At 34.5% G+C, this 16,017-nt stretch overlaps 1 protein-coding gene across 14 annotated transcripts in view; it reads right to left on the reverse strand.

Moving 5' to 3' along the window:
• The window catches only part of LOC145277634 (H(+)/Cl(-) exchange transporter 3-like), a 321,789-nt gene that overhangs the window by 184,226 nt on the left and 121,546 nt on the right, over positions 1 to 16,017 (reverse strand). For 8 of the 14 annotated variants that reach the window (XM_080129195.1, XM_080129198.1, XM_080129196.1 and 5 more), the window contains one exon: positions 6,626 to 6,655. The exons of the other annotated variants lie outside the window; for them this stretch is intronic. In XM_080129195.1, coding sequence (XP_079985321.1) covers positions 6,626 to 6,655 — 30 coding nt within the window. The remainder of the gene's footprint in view (positions 1 to 6,625; positions 6,656 to 16,017) is intronic. 14 annotated transcript variants of the gene reach the window in all.

The following is a 16,017-nucleotide window of genomic DNA, read 5'->3' on the forward strand; positions in this document are numbered from 1 at the left end:
TTTTTCGATTGACTAGCCTTAATTTAAACCTTCGCCATTTCTGGTTTGGCAATGGACGTAACGGCAAAGACGTCACATTTTTTTTCACATTCTTTTCCTCCTTCGCAGTATCGGTCCGAGCCTGCCTACTACCACTTTTTTTTTTTTTTTTTTTTTTGCTCAACACACACCTCCAAACACCCGATCAACACCAGGCACCCAGGCTAGTAACTAATAAACGCACAATTTGGGTGCAAACAATCCATTTAAGAAGTACTTAATTTCGATATGCTTCACAATATTTTTTGCGCACTCTGCCATTTATCATTAGCTTGAATAATTAACAATGCACTATTATTAAATTTCATATTAAAACTAATATTATTAAATTTCATATTATTAAAATTGATATTATATGGGATAATCATGTTAACACACGAGTTCTCATTAGATTCACCAACATTAATTGAACTAAGTCAGTATGTGTGACCACTTGAGTAATTATATGGCTTCCACTGAAAGAGGAAGTTTTTAAGGAATACCAAATTCACATGCGGTCCACGATTGCATGTATATCCTGATCAAGGGAAATAACATAAGCACCTAGTATTGTCAAATGGTCACCACTGATACTGAACAGACTAAATGTAACTTAACTTCGGTTATTTAATGAGAACCGCCGTGTCAATGTGATTATGCTATAAATATTGTTAGTACCTGTGATATTTTCTTTTGTTTATAACAGACTATTTCAATCAAATTTTTTAGTTTTCTTACTTTTGTTGAGAGACAAAGAGATTGACAGAAGCAAGAGTGATAGACCTTGTATACAATAAAAATGGGAGTAAGGTGATCAAACAACAGAGTGAGAGAGTATAAAAGTGATGTGTCACTTGGCAAGTCAACTGCATATATGAAAATTGAATTTTTTCAAGTATAACTTTAATTGTAAAACTAAGGAATATTTTAGCATATATTTTATAAGATACAAATATATATATATATATATATATATATATATATATAAACCTTAATGAAGCAAGCATTAACAGTTATAGTCTAATAATCAATAAATATTCTTTCATTCAATTAAAAAAGCAAATGTAATATATTCTTTAGAAGTTATGTACTTTGGAAATGAATTATAATTAGCAGGACCCGAGTAAATTCCACAGAACGAGAAATATATTTAATCAGCAAATATGTTTTGATAAAGCCGATATTTTTTGGATTGTGCAAAAAATTACTTTAGACAGGAAAATTAATAACACACAGAAAATATGAATTTTACATTTTTATGAAAATCGTGTCCATTGTATTTTAAATATAGAACAGACCCAAATGAGATAAATTAATAAGTACTTATACTCAAAGTAATATTGTGCTACACAGTTCAATACAAATAATAAAATTACATTCTAAGACAATCTTTAATTTACTCCTTCAGCCCAGTACCTCTTAGCAGACAATGTTCTTCGATTTTTTTTTTTTTTTTGCTGTTTCTTTGAAATGCTCCTTTTTAACGTAGTGTTTTGTTGACTTCTTTCTTTGATTTACTGCTTGAGCTGAGATATTATTCATGAAATATACAACAGAGTACTTATTAAGTGATTATATATCATTGTATACAATTAATGAACAACGCAACAAATCTAAAGAAAAAGTACAGGTTCCATATTCTTTACTCATTAATAGAGACTTCTATTTGTATAATATCTTTGTTTCTAGATTAGTACAAATGTTATCACCTATATTAATAGTTGTGATTTTTTTGTGCATGTGTCTGCAGTTCTTGTTTATAAGCTCATTTCAAGGTTCTGAAATAAATGGCATACATTTGGTATCCAGGTCATCCTTGAAATATTTTTGTTACTTGAGTTCATCTGTAACAGCTGTGGTTCTTACAACAAGCAAAACGCAAACTAATTGCAGTATATAGAACAATCAAGCTGCATCATATTGGTTAGAGAATGATATATTGCTAATCGGCATTATTTTGCATGCAAACGAAAGTGTGAAACGTAAAGGTATAAAAGAACGAAGAAAAACAAGTTATGATTCAATAAGATAGGAGTTGCCTCCCCTAAAACAAAAATGGCTGCCTTGAATGAAATAAAAAAAAAAAAAAGGATTTTTTTTTACTTATGGACCAAACAGAAATATGGACATTACATATATGACCCATTTACAAAACGAATAATAAAAATATCGATTGACCATAGTCCAGGGTAACCTGAAGGCTCCCTTTTCTATTAGCTACAACAGCAAGGTTTAAGTGAGGGTGTTACTCCTTTTCAAGGATTACCCCACTTTCTCTTATAATGCTGAGTGTTTAACAAGAAGGCATCAAATACCATTTTTGTCTTTGGTATGACAACTGAGGATTGAACACTGACCCCCAGACCATTAGCAAATACCCAAACTATTATGCCAAATTAGCAAGAATTTTGAAATTACTAACTTTTACAAAATGCTTTGCCAATAAACACTTTATAAATATTTGGTTTTACATACAATAAACTCGATTCATACAAATAAAAGCTTATTCAATGTCAGATGTTATTTTTAATACATTCTTCTAAAAAAAATTTTTTCTGGGAGATCTAAATGTGTTGGGATAGAGAGGTGGGTGGGCATACATTTCCTACAACATGTAAAGAGAAAAATATCTTACCTCAAGTTCAACGGAGGCGAGCAGCATTTTATATAAATGAAAAATGAAGTTGTTCCAAACCCATTTTTTTTAAAGTGACGTCAGATGCATTAATTAGCAATTTCTTTGGTCAATCTGCTGTGGCTAGTCAGAATAAAAACCGTGAAAGTTTTAATATGGGCAAAGTGACTTTGCTGAGCAAGTTAACATATATGTATATTATCTTTTGCAAGGATTTTTCTCCTGTATTCTAGCATCTGATAATGGCAAGTCAATATTTCCATAAAATTTGTTCCATTTTCTTTGTTCCTGTGTGGACTATTTCTGGATCTTGCAATGAGAGGAATGCTTTTTCTTTTCTCATTTAATTTCACATTTTCTTTTTATCTTGACTGAAGAAGGCATCTGGTAAAATGCTGGTCACATTATTGTTGGAAACATTTTGGACACAAGTGCTTGAATACGGTTTAATAATGGGAGGAGTCAAACCCAGGGCTAGTTGAAACTATATAGGAAAAGAGCCAAACATATGCAGTCAATGTATCCTACTATGAAGACCAAATTGGATACAAATCAGGTGACTAATATTCACACACAAAAAAAAACAAAACAAAAAAAAAAACAAAAAAAAAAAAACGAACATTTAGGTGTGAAAAGGACCCTGCACGTAATCACATTGGTAAACTATAAAGTCGGTAATCAAAGAATCTGATTCGACATGAGTGAAAAACAGCTGAAGCAAGGAAGTGACGGTGGCTAATGACACGGACTGACAATCTGAGTATGCCAAGTTCAAATCCAGTTTGTTCCACAGAAACTTTCATTTATGGACGTTAGCAACCTTACACGGTCTCTCTCGTAAGTACCCAATTTCATAAAAAGAATTCTAACTTGAATGATATTAGGGAAAATGAATGCCAACAATAACCACTAAATTCATTCAAAATGTTCAACAACAGCTGAAGCTGATTACGACATCATTCAGCTTCTGTGTTCAAAATATTATAACCATTATGTTGACTTCATGTCTAATTTGCTAGTTGGAATTGATTTGATGCACCAACTAAAATCATTAGTGACAATGATACAGTTTTCATTTGTGAACACTAAGAAATTCTTAAGTAACTAGTGTGTGCAATTGCATTTTCTATGCATCGACTGGGAATGACATCAGGAAAGAGCCACAGATACATTAAAAGGAATATGACAAGAAAGCAGTGCTCTGTATCAGATGCAGTCTATTGGTATAACTATATTTAAGGATGAGGCATAGACAGCAAGGCTTCATCTCAACCAGAGAATACTTGATGAGTATACAAATTGAAGCACATCACTAAATCATGTATAGAGTACGGTTATCATATTTGAGCTGATGCATCTTCGTCTCATTTGAGGGTTCTTGATAAAGTGCAGAAACGTATCTGTAATTTGGTTGGCCTCACCCTATGTGCAACCTCTCTCTCTCTCTCTCACACAAATATGATCTTGCTAGTGTCTATCTTTTTTTTTTTTATAAATACTATATTACGTGTTCTACAGAATTGTTTGATCTATTCCTTGCCTCCATTGTTCCAGTTCGTTTGAGTCACTGATCTAGTGGTTCCATCAAATTCTCTGTTCTAATACCTCATTGTAATACAGCTTCTTATTCCAGTAGATCCTTTCAAAGAACTGCAGGCTTCTGGAACTCTCTTTCTACCAACTACTTTCTTCCTACCTGCAGCCTTGGTCTTTTCAATACTAAGGTCAACAGGCAGCTCCTGTTTTTATATCATCTTTTGTTCTTGTTGATTCCTTCCAAAAAGTGGCTTCATACCTTGTCTGGAGCAACTTCCATGAAAAAAAACAAAAAAAAACTACCAGAACTGTACAACTATGTTAAAGATGGGTTGTGTAACAAAAGTTAACCGCCCATACAGACTGACGAAATTTTACATTGCATGACAGACCTGCATCCCTTTATGGAATCATGGAAATCATCTGGAGATGATGATTCAGAAAGTAAGAGGTTAGTTAATTTGGATTAACCTTGTGGAACTATTTGTTGATAAATAGTCTGCAGACAGAACAACCTTTTCAGGAAATTCCAATGCCAGCTAAAGAATATTGAGGACTACCTAATAAGCTTATTTCTTTATTTTTTTAATTTTCTAAAGGGTTACCACTTATCAAGAACCAGAGGCCACTTAAGGATAAAAGTTAAAGAGCTCTTCAGTTGGACGATGATCGCCTCTTCAATGGGACCAAAAACAATGATGGGGAGAAGATTACTTAAAAGGAATTGTTCCAACAAGTGTTTGTTCAAATTGAACTTGAAAACGACCATGCTGTAGTTGGTTGGAAAGCATGCTCGTGATATCTTGTTTTACAGGCAGGACTTTCAAGGAAAGAAACTTTGTTCATGGAAGTTTCTTTTTTATTTTGGTAAAGAGAGAGAAAGGAAAAGTTCTTCACTGTGGTTAAGGAGACGAATTCTTGTGGATGGTTTAGGGGAAGAGGTATCAGATGTAGGAACTATCGTAAGCATGATACACTAGGAAGAAGCTTGCAACCTTCTGTGTGAAATGGACTGTAAGGACGAGAACATACCTCATTAAATTGCAGAGTTGATTTTACACTTTGTAAAGACAGGAAAAGGTGCTCTGTGCAGGACTTTTCCACATACGACAGCAGTATTCCATAAAACGTATCTGGCTCTTACAAAGGTAGACGATTGCGTTGGAGGTGAGGTAGAATGGTCCAACAATTTTTCTAGCAACTGTAACATCAGATATGATGTAAGTTTTCCAATTCAGGTATGAGGTGATAGAGAATCCTAAAATCTTATCAAAGAAAGGGGATACCTCAAGAAGAAAGCCAAGCCATTCATTTTCACCAAAAAAAAAGAAGAAAAAAAAAGAAGAGTATCTGAGCATTGGTGGTGAAAAAAGAAGCTGGATTTTAGAAGTGTTTATAATAACAGTCACTTTTTCAACCCCATTGCACCACGTGCTCCAAGTCAGAAGAGAGTCAGAAAAATCTTGATCATCAATGCTCTTCAAAGTGTTGCTATAAATAGCTGTGTCATCTGCGAAGATGACAATGAATGTTATTTGGATCAGGAAGAGGGTTAGATCTAAAATGGATCCTTGAGGCATGCCAACATTGATATTATGTGCTTTGGGCTTTTGCTCATCAACAATCACCTTTGTAGACCTAACAGTGAGAAAGAAGGGATTTGATGGTTGAGAAGACATTCCAAAATATTCCATAAATAAGCTTGTGGAGCAGACCTGTGTGCCAGACATTATCAAAGGCTTTTGATATATTAAGAGCTATCATACTACAAACAAAACCTCCATCAATACACTGATCTTGTTTAATATCACAGTCAGCATGTCAGCTGTAGATCTTGCAGGACGAAATCTGTATTATTTATCACAAAGATGATTGCTTTTGTTGAAGTGGTTGACAACAACTTTATTTATTACAGATTCAAGCAACTTCTACTGCAGATGAAACTGATCAGTCTGTACTGGGATACAAAGAATTCTCTAGTATATAGCGGGCAGACTGACAAAGTTTTAAAATGATGGAAAGCATTTAAACAATGATTGAATACTTTAATAAGAACAAGAGTGACTTCAGGTTGCAGTTTCTTGAATATTATGACTAATGTTGTTTGGAACCAATTGCCTTATTTGCATTGGGGTTCTTAATGATTTTGACGATATCACGGACAGTCACAAAGTTTTATTGGTTACATGTAGCGAGGAAGAATCTGGAAGTAGTAGTTGCGTCCCTCTCTGTTGATAGTTCATCTAAAAACTTATGTAGCTTCCCTTGAAAGGAATACCCAGCCTGCTGGTCCTGTTTACATTGTGATCATGTTATCAGGAGGTGGGGGAGTGTATAAAAAAAATTGCCTCATAAATCTAAAAGAGGCTTGGTGGAGTGCATTTATTGCAACAAGAAAAAAAAAAAAAGAAAAAGAAAGAAAGAAAAGTATCTTACCTCGACCACGACGAAGATGAGCAGCATTTTCTGTGAAAGGAAAGTAAAGTTGTTCAAAGTCCGGTTTTTGAAAGAAGTCACGTGCTTTGACTGGCAGTTTCTCTGGCCAATCGACTGTGGCTAATCATAATATAAACTGTCAACTTTGCTGAGCATATAGGTATACTCATAAGTGTACGCATGATGTTTAGTGGGAGTTAAGAGTTTTGCAAAGATTTGTCCTTTGCGTACTGGTGTCCTTGCATTTGATGATTTTACTTCAGAAAATTTCTGAAGGTTTTGTCTTCTATTGTCTTTGTTTCTGTGTAGATTATAGGCAGACGTTTTCCATGGAGAATAAGATCGAGAGGTAGAAAGAGATTCTTTTTATCTCAGGAGACTTATTTTACCATAGTTCTCCAGTTTTATGATTTTACTTTAGACTAAAAGGTATGCAGGCATTAGATTAAGTTTTCCTAGATAGTAACTTTTTGAATACAAAGTTTAAATATATACACATATATTTGTTTTTTTTTTGTTTCAGAAAGAATACATTTCCAACAAAGACAAAACCATCTCCAAACATTTTAAAATATATTAAGTTGACTTACGATCGGTTCGGAGATATTAAAAATTCAATTATAATTGAAACAGAATGGAAAAAAAAAAAATTGTAAAATAGTTAATCTTCTCAAACGTTTTTAAAACGTGTTTCACTTCTTTTGAGTCGATTTAGAGCAATTTTTTTAGCAAATTTAAAAGGGTTGTGTATTATAACTAACAATTCATGGATCGAAGGTGAAAAAAAAATCCATGATTGTAATTTTTAAATAATTTTTTTGTGTTTCTGGACATGTTTTTATTTTTCTTATTTACCTTTCTTCCTTTTTGTTTTGTTTTAGAAAATTGTTGTTTTATTAATAAATGCTGTCTTTGAGAGCAGTCTATTAATCTAAAGACAATGTTTTCGTTATGGGTAGCAAAACATGTAAGGCAGAAAGGAAAAATTGCATATAGGTATTTGTTGAAATTAAAAAGAAATGATTGTAGACTGGTTCTTTCTTTAGTCATTAGAATGCAACTAACCAATATCTATGCTCTGAGGCTAGAAATATAACTTCATTGATCTTATTTTTGTAAACAATTTGGATAATATTATAAGGGAAATATATCTTATAAATACATATCTATACACAGGCATTTTTTTTGTTTAACTATTGGACACTTAGACAGTATGAATTGCTTTTTTTTTTTTTTTTTTTTTTTTTTTTTTTGCAAATGCTATTGTTTGCACAGTTAATAATGATTAAAATCCAGTCTGCAAGGTTTGATATAAATAAAGAATATCACAAAGTGAAAAGTGAAACTCATATAGGATTCGAAAATGTGCTCAGAAAAGGGACAAAAAAAAATCCCATATCCTAATATATAACATTACTGGAAATATATTTCCAATATTCAAAATATTCATTGTATTGATGCAGCAAGTGGGTATACATTGGTAGCAAAAGTGTAAATAAAAATTTCATGCAACACTTGGGGAGATTATTTGAATTTCTCTGGACGTATAGCTTGTAAGGCGATCCTTTATCTAAGGCTATTGTTATCAAATCTTGAAATAGTCATTTTTTGCTTTGTGGTATTCCTTATTTATATCCAGCCTAGTTGACGAAAGAAATTTTTTTTTTTTTTAGTATTAGCGAACACAAACAATAGCACCAGCAAAAAGAAAGCAGCTTAATACACAAGATATATAAATATGTGAACATTTGCATAAATTTTATTTCTCATTGTGTATTATTTGATTTAGTATTTGAGAAACAAATCTTTCAGCTTTTTCAAAATCTGCAACAGCATAGGAGTATTTATTTCATGTGTTGATAGAAAATAAAATTAAGTTGCAATCATGAAGGAAAGAAATAAGAAATGAGATACATGAGAACCAAGAGGGCAGCAGCAGGTATTGAACGAGGCCAAAAGGGGAAGACTTGAATATGACATGTGACCAGACCAAGAATACGTGAAACAGGTGATCAAATGGGGAGGGGGAAAGAGAGACGAGGAGATAGTGGGTGAGGGGAAAGCGAGACGTGGAGACAGAGGGGAGGGGGGAAAAGCGTGATGGGGAGACAGAGGGGAGGGGGGCAAAGCGTGACGTGGAGACAGAGAAGAGGGGGGCAAAGCGTGACGTGGAGACAGAGAAGAGGGGGGCAAAGCGTGACGTGGAGACAGAGAGGAGGGCGGGCAAAGCGTGACGTGGAGACAGAGGGGAGGGGGGGGCAAAGCGTGACGTGGAGACAGAGGGGAGGGGGGGCAAAGCGTGACGTGGAGACAGAGGGGAAGGGGGGCAAAGCGTGACGTGGAGACAGAGGGGAGGGGGGGGCAAAGCGTGACGTGGAGACAGAGGGGAGGGGGGGGGGCAAAGCGTGACGTGGAGACAGAGGGGAGGGGGACAAAGCGTGACGTGGAGACAGAGGGGAGGGGGGAAAAGCGTGACGTGGAGACAGAGGGGAGGGGGGCAAAGCGTGACGTGGAGACAGAGGGGAGGGGGGCAAAGCGTGACGTGGAGACAGAGGGGAGGGGGGCAAAGCGTGACGTGGAGACAGAGGGGAGGGGGGCAAAGCGTGACGTGGAGACAGAGGGGAGAAAGGAAGACGAGGAGACAGAACTAATGTCACTAGGTTTATTCCATATGTCGAACTAAATACCATAAGACTGCTTCTCAATAAACTACAACATGGCTGTCTTCAAGTTTACTGTAAATACATACTTATTTAGCGTTTCTTCTAGATAATCAATTCCTCTCAAGAAATTTTCTACCCAATACACCAGTTGCTTCCAATCATCATGTGATGTGCTCATCGCCCAAGTGACGATCTTCGTAACCCTTATCCTCGACTGCAAAGTGGTGTTAAGTGGTGACCCATGATTAAAAACAACAACAAAAACATGGTACAATATGAAATGAATGAAAGTATCTGTCAGTAAACAAAGCAGATTGAGAAACAGTGCCGTTCAGTGGGTCACGGGGAGGGCCATGAGTCAGTGCCCCTGGGCATCCAAACTAGAGGGTTGGCAGACTATCATATTCATTATATATCCCTTTCTTATAATATTTATCAATACAATATACCCCTACTCTCCAACAAACATTGGGCTGTTTGCCTAGCAATTGAGAAGGCTGACCTGCTTGCCTGGAAGCTTGCCTTTAACTCCACTTTAGACCCCACAAACCACCCCCTTCCAAATTTCCTTATGTCGACAGAAGCTATACCCAATCTGAAAATCACCTCCTTTTCTGCTTGTAATATTATAAAAACTTAGACATCTCCAAGGTATGCAGGCCTAATCTCATCCATGCTATATTAATAAATAATAGTACCACTGGGCTAGCGTATGTTCTTTCCAAACTCTACACCAAATGATTTGCAGAATCTTGCTCCCCTGTTAGCTGGAAAATTGCCTCTGTAGTACGAGTATTCAAAAATTGCCTCTGTAGTACGAGTATTCAAAAATTGCCTCTGTAGTAGGAGTATTCAAAAATTGCCTCTGTAGTACGAGTATTCAAAAATTCTGATGAAAACTAACCCACTAAGTTATCCCATCAGTCTCTTTCCTCTTTGCTAAAATGTTTGAATTATTAATCAATCAAGCACTAGTTCATCACTTTGTAAATATTTCTTTTTGACAGACTATGGATTTAGCCTGTTCTAATGATCATCTCTCAACACATGTATCATGCACTGGACAAGGCAGGGAAAGCAAAACCTTTGACAAGGTCTGGCAGGAGTTTGCTCACAAAAATGAAATCGTATGGTATTACTGGACGTATCTATATATCTTTAAAAGTGTCTGTCTGTGTGTCTGCATACATTTCCCTACGCAATAACTGTCAGTTTTAAGTCTACAGACTCGAAATTTTATATACAGGCTACTGGGATTTGGGAAAATCTTTGTGATCGGTTTTTGGCCAGAAATTTGGCTATTAAGAGGTCAAAGTTCAACAATTTGTCCTTTGAGAACTCTACCAAACAGACAATTTTGGGTCTAAACACTTGAAATTTTAGATATAGGTTCCTTGGACATTCATCTAACTTAATAACTTGATTTGAGCCCAAAATAATAAATGTTAAGGGGTCAAAATAGGGGTCAAAGTTAAAAAAATTGACGTCTGTGGTCTCTACTAAATTACTCAGACAATTTCTGGTCTAAACATTTGAAATTTTACATAAAGGGTATTCAGAGATAGGGCAAGGTTTTTAATTGGTTTGGGTCAAAAATTTTTAGTTATCAATATATAAATGTATGTATGTATGAATGTTTCGACAGAGGCGACGGATTTTACCAAGATCAGTATTGTTTTGAAGTTCGACCTTTCAGACGACAAATACCGAAAAATTGGCTAAAAACATTAATATCTTCACCTTTAACTGGGCAGTTTTCTACAGGGGGGTTTTACAGGGGGGGCAGTTTTCTACAGGGTTTTTTTTTTCGCCGATATTTTTTTTAAATCATCCTCTCGTTTCGATTGTCTAGCCTTAATTTAAACATAAGTCACTTTCGGTTTGGCGGTGGTCGTAACAGTAAAGACGTCAGGTCCCTTCCCCCTTCGCGGTATGGGTTCGAGCCTGCCTTCCTACTACAACTTTTTTTTTTTTTTTGCTCAACATACACATCCAAACACCCGGGCAACGCCGGACTGAAATGCTAGTATTTAATATAATCAGACTCTTTCTTAGATAAAAGAAGCCAAAGTGTCTTTGATGGCATACATCCAAACAAAATTAATGTGAGTGTGCCTCCAAGACCCAGTGTTGGATATTTATTATTTTTGATATTCATAAATGACCTCTCTGATAAAATTGTATCTAAAATGAGTATATATATATTTTTTTTTAAATTACATTTTCACACCAAACAAGGCTCAGTGCACTTTGATATAGGGAGGCTACTATCAGGAACATAAGTTGCAGGGATAGTATGTAGGGAGTTCAGCAGCAAGATTGTTTGCATTATGTTTGAACTTCTGCATGTCAGTACAGTTGGGGAAGCAAATTCCAGCAGTTCTGGGGAAGAAACTATTAGAGTAGAAGGCTTTCTAACATCTGGAAATCTGTGTAGGGGTGGAACTTTGCTGTTTGTCGGGTTTATTGGGGGTATTTATGTCGAGGGGGAACAAGGGCTTGTAGTTTGCCACCATTAAAATACTTGTAAAACAGGCAGAGGGATGCAACATTTCATCGATGGGACAGAAGTTAAAACTTAGATAACAGTTTAGGACCTATCAGGTTACCGACTCTCTTTTGAACCCTGTCCAGAAGTGAGAGACTAGTAGCAGATGCACCAGCGCAAATGTGACAATATTCCATACATGGGCGAATGGTGGCCTTGTAGAAGTATACACCATGCTCCATAATAAACATGAGGAAAAAACAAATCTGTACATATCCAAGATAATGGTGGAAACCTTAGAAAATGACCTTCAGGGATGTAAATGGATGGTAATATTTAATGATACTAAGATTAAGCTTCTTTCCTTTAATTACAAGAAACCTTCTCAACCACTGGCTGCCATGACTAATAATATGCTACCTGAAAGCTCTTTATTCAAACTCTCGCGCTTAACATTCATAGGCAACATGAATCAGAACAAATAACTGAAGGCTGCTGCAAAGAAGGTGGGCTCTCTCTACCATGCTAGAAAATTACTCACAGTTCAGAGTATCCTATAGCTCTACAGAGCCACCATTCACTCATGCATGGAGTATTGTTGCTACATCTGAGATGGTACATATACTACTAGTCTCACTTTTAGACAAGATCCAAAAAGGAATCTCCAATCTAATAAATCCATAACTATCCTTCGAAAAGTTTTCTACTGTAATAGTTTTTTCCCTCGGACTGTTAGACTTGGGAATTCCATATCTGCTTGCCTGACTGTACTAACATACACAAATTTAAATGTAATGTAAACAGATATCTTCCTGCCTGGCTCTCTACATACTTTCTTGCTGACATGGTCCCAAATAGTAGCCCCTTACATTCAAGTGACATTGAATAAATCATAGTAAAAAAGAAAAATACTATGACATATTTGTATCTTTGGAGTATACAATCAAGAAATTGGCTTCAGGCATCACTAGACTACTGCATGCTACTACTAAGAAAGCATATGTTTCCCATTTGGTGAAAATTGAAACCCAATGACGTCATTATTGCAAATAAGCAGATATTTCTAAAATGCAAATGTCATCAAATTTTTTTCTTTGATTTAAGCAGAATTGAAATCAGTTTCAACTCAGATTTTAATATTGTTCGCTCAGGTTGTCAGAACAAGGATTTAAAATATTAAATTATTTTACAAGCATTTTATGATAAAATTGAATCTCTACTTAATCTAAGAATTCAGACTTCAGTACACGTTCACTAACAACCTTAAAAAGCACTTTACAATAAATTGAAAAAGAACAAACAAATGTGGTAGGGGGTGGGGGAGGGGACTCGCCTATCATTTTATTTTATGGAAACACTTTCAATAAAGTGACAATGTTTGGTGTCATTCCTTCAAGAAGGAAAACACTTGTAGCTGTGACAGGATAAAATTGAACAACGTCAAACCATTATTTGCCACTTGTAACCCCTCCCTCTTATTTTTCTCAAATAAAATATCATGATAACCCCTATCTCCTCTCCACAGCTCACAAAATAGGAATGTTCAAATTAGGAAACAAGAAAACTAGAAGAAATTTTATCATGAAAAGTTGGTTGTATCCATTGTTGTGTCTGTTTTTTGCAAAATGAAAAAAAAAAAAAAAAAAAATCAGATTAGCTGAAAGAAATTATTTTACTCTGGAAAACAAAATTTAAGCCCTCCCCCCCTTGCACTCCCAATCAAAGCATTGTTATTATATAAGAACTATTAATATCTTCAGAGTCACCTCCCTTTGAAAGGGCCTCATTTGTAACAATATTTGTGGTATGTCACGAAAGAACCAATCACAGGCCATCTAACTTGGTTAAAAAAAAAAAAAAAAAACCATGTGGGTTTGAATATCCTGCCTCTTTTGTACAAGAAACGGTTTTAACACCAATCCCAACTACTGTTACTAGTATTTAACATGTGTGGGGGGAGTGCTAACAAAAACAGACATATCTCTACAGAATTCAAGAAATGTTACTTGGACAAAAATATATTCTTACGATACCAATTATTTGCAACACAACACATGTATCTCTCTCTTTCTTAGCTTAGTTTCTAAGAAGCATATCGCATATACAGCTGTTTCAATTTAAAAGTTATTTTGTGATCTTTTCTCTTGCTTTATATTATTTGGATTATTCATAATATCATTCTCATCTTGTTATTCACACATTTTGGCTGATATATAACCAAGTGTTTTCAAGTGTATCTTGTCAAACTCTGGAATCTTTCTCTTTGAATCTGCACAGAATTTTTAACTGTTCACTTAGGAAAATTGATGTATCCCCCCCCCCGCCGACAGAACGCTATACAAAGTTTGCAGTTAGCGTTCATACACATTGCACTATCACTGCTTTTAATATGAATAAAGAATAACATTCCATAATGAAGTTTAATTTAATTATAACATGTCTATTGCCAACGTTACAGTCATGCAAACTAACTAACGGACTTACAAGCACAATTACAATATAGACAGTCATAAAAATATACATTTTTTATGCATAAATTACCGAGCTAAATATTTCTTTATAATTTAAATGCATGATATTTTTTTTTTACTTTATTAGTTTTCTCAGGCAATTGACGGAAGTTTGAATATACTGGATAGTATTTCCAGTGCTTCCATGAAACCGTAAATATTAATGGCCGATCAAATTATTATATAGTATTTATGCTCTTACATGCATAATTTAATATTACAATTTTTTTTTTTTTTTTTTTTTTTTTTACACAAAAATAGTATGTGATTTTATTTTATAAAAAATATATACATTACACTGTCTATTTGGTGTACTATACAGATAAATGCACATTGGTCTTTATTATAGAATGTAGGATGTTTTGGTTGATGTTAACTCCAACCTTCAAGTACATCTTTTCAAACATTGAATCCTTCTAGTCGAACTCTGGAAATCTCTGAAAAACTTAGCGATCTATACAGAATTTCGAAGTGAACTCTTAATTTAATCCATAGGGTAGATTGTTCTCATTCTGGCAGTCATGACTGAGTAAAAGTGTCAAATTTTTATGTTATTCTTAATTATTATTGCATTGAACTGTTAATCTATTAACTTTTTAACAGTACACCCATGAATATTTATTCAAATAAACTGATAAATTATTTTAAAATAATTTTTAGAAACAAATAAAAGATGTTCCACTTTAGTTTTAAATGGATAAAAATTTCAACCAATGATATTTCACATCTAGCATTTTACTGATAAAAGATATTTCTCGAACATTACTTCTTTCAAATTTATTTTGAATTGAATTAAAGTCAGAGGCCGTGAAAGAGAGAGAAAAGGAAAAAGAAAACAAACAAAAACAAACAACAAAAAACTGAATGTAAAGAAGCGAATCAAAAATAAAGATAAAAAGCAAATAAAAAAAATGGAGACACTCACAAAGCAGAAACACTGAAACACTTTCTATGTTGTTGTTTTTTCCTTTTCTTGTAAATTAGAAAAAAGTTAAGATTGAGTAATTTCTAAATCTCATTCAGAATAGAAGTTCAGTAGCGCTTAATGATGGACAATGAAAGCTTCCTATTTCTCATTGAGGTTTACTACACAGTGTAGAACAGTTTTCTGGATTTGCAACAATAGAGTTTGAAAAGTTTTTTAGAATCCCAAAAGACAAACTCTTTTGTAATCACAGTTGTCACTCTGAAATCAACTTGGATTTTCTGTTCAACAGAAAAAAAAAAAAAAAAAAAAAAAAAATTCTGTTGGAGAGAAATGCCTTAAAAAATCCTCAATACAACAATTCCCACAGTAAACTAAAAAAAGGATTCAAAACAACAGAATACATTGTTTAATGTAAATTTTTCTACGTTTTCATTCAAGTTCATTAAGCTGACACAATGAAAGAAAACAAGAAAGTCTTGTTTGTCTTTGGCATTGTTTTATTGACCTTTCTTCCTGACCTTTTTCAATGATATTAAACCAAAACCAGCTTTTTTAAAAGAAAAAAAAAAAAAACAACAAAAAAAAAACTGCATAAAACCAACATTCCTAAATGGTTCATTTGGAAATCCATTCATAATCAAAACACTTCTTTTCTCACAGAAGAGACGTTGCTAGTCTTTTTCTACTCATTTTCATGGCACGTGCTCAACCGAGCTTCAAGCCGTTTCCTTTCTAGAAAACATTAACAGCAAAAAAAAAGAAAAAAAAAAAAAAGAAAAAAAAAGAAGACCCCCCCCCAAAAA

This window comes from Euprymna scolopes, chromosome 6 (genome assembly GCF_053919585.1).
Source record: "Euprymna scolopes isolate OS-2025 chromosome 6, ASM5391958v1, whole genome shotgun sequence".
Classification (NCBI taxonomy): domain Eukaryota; kingdom Metazoa; phylum Mollusca; class Cephalopoda; order Sepiida; family Sepiolidae; genus Euprymna; species Euprymna scolopes.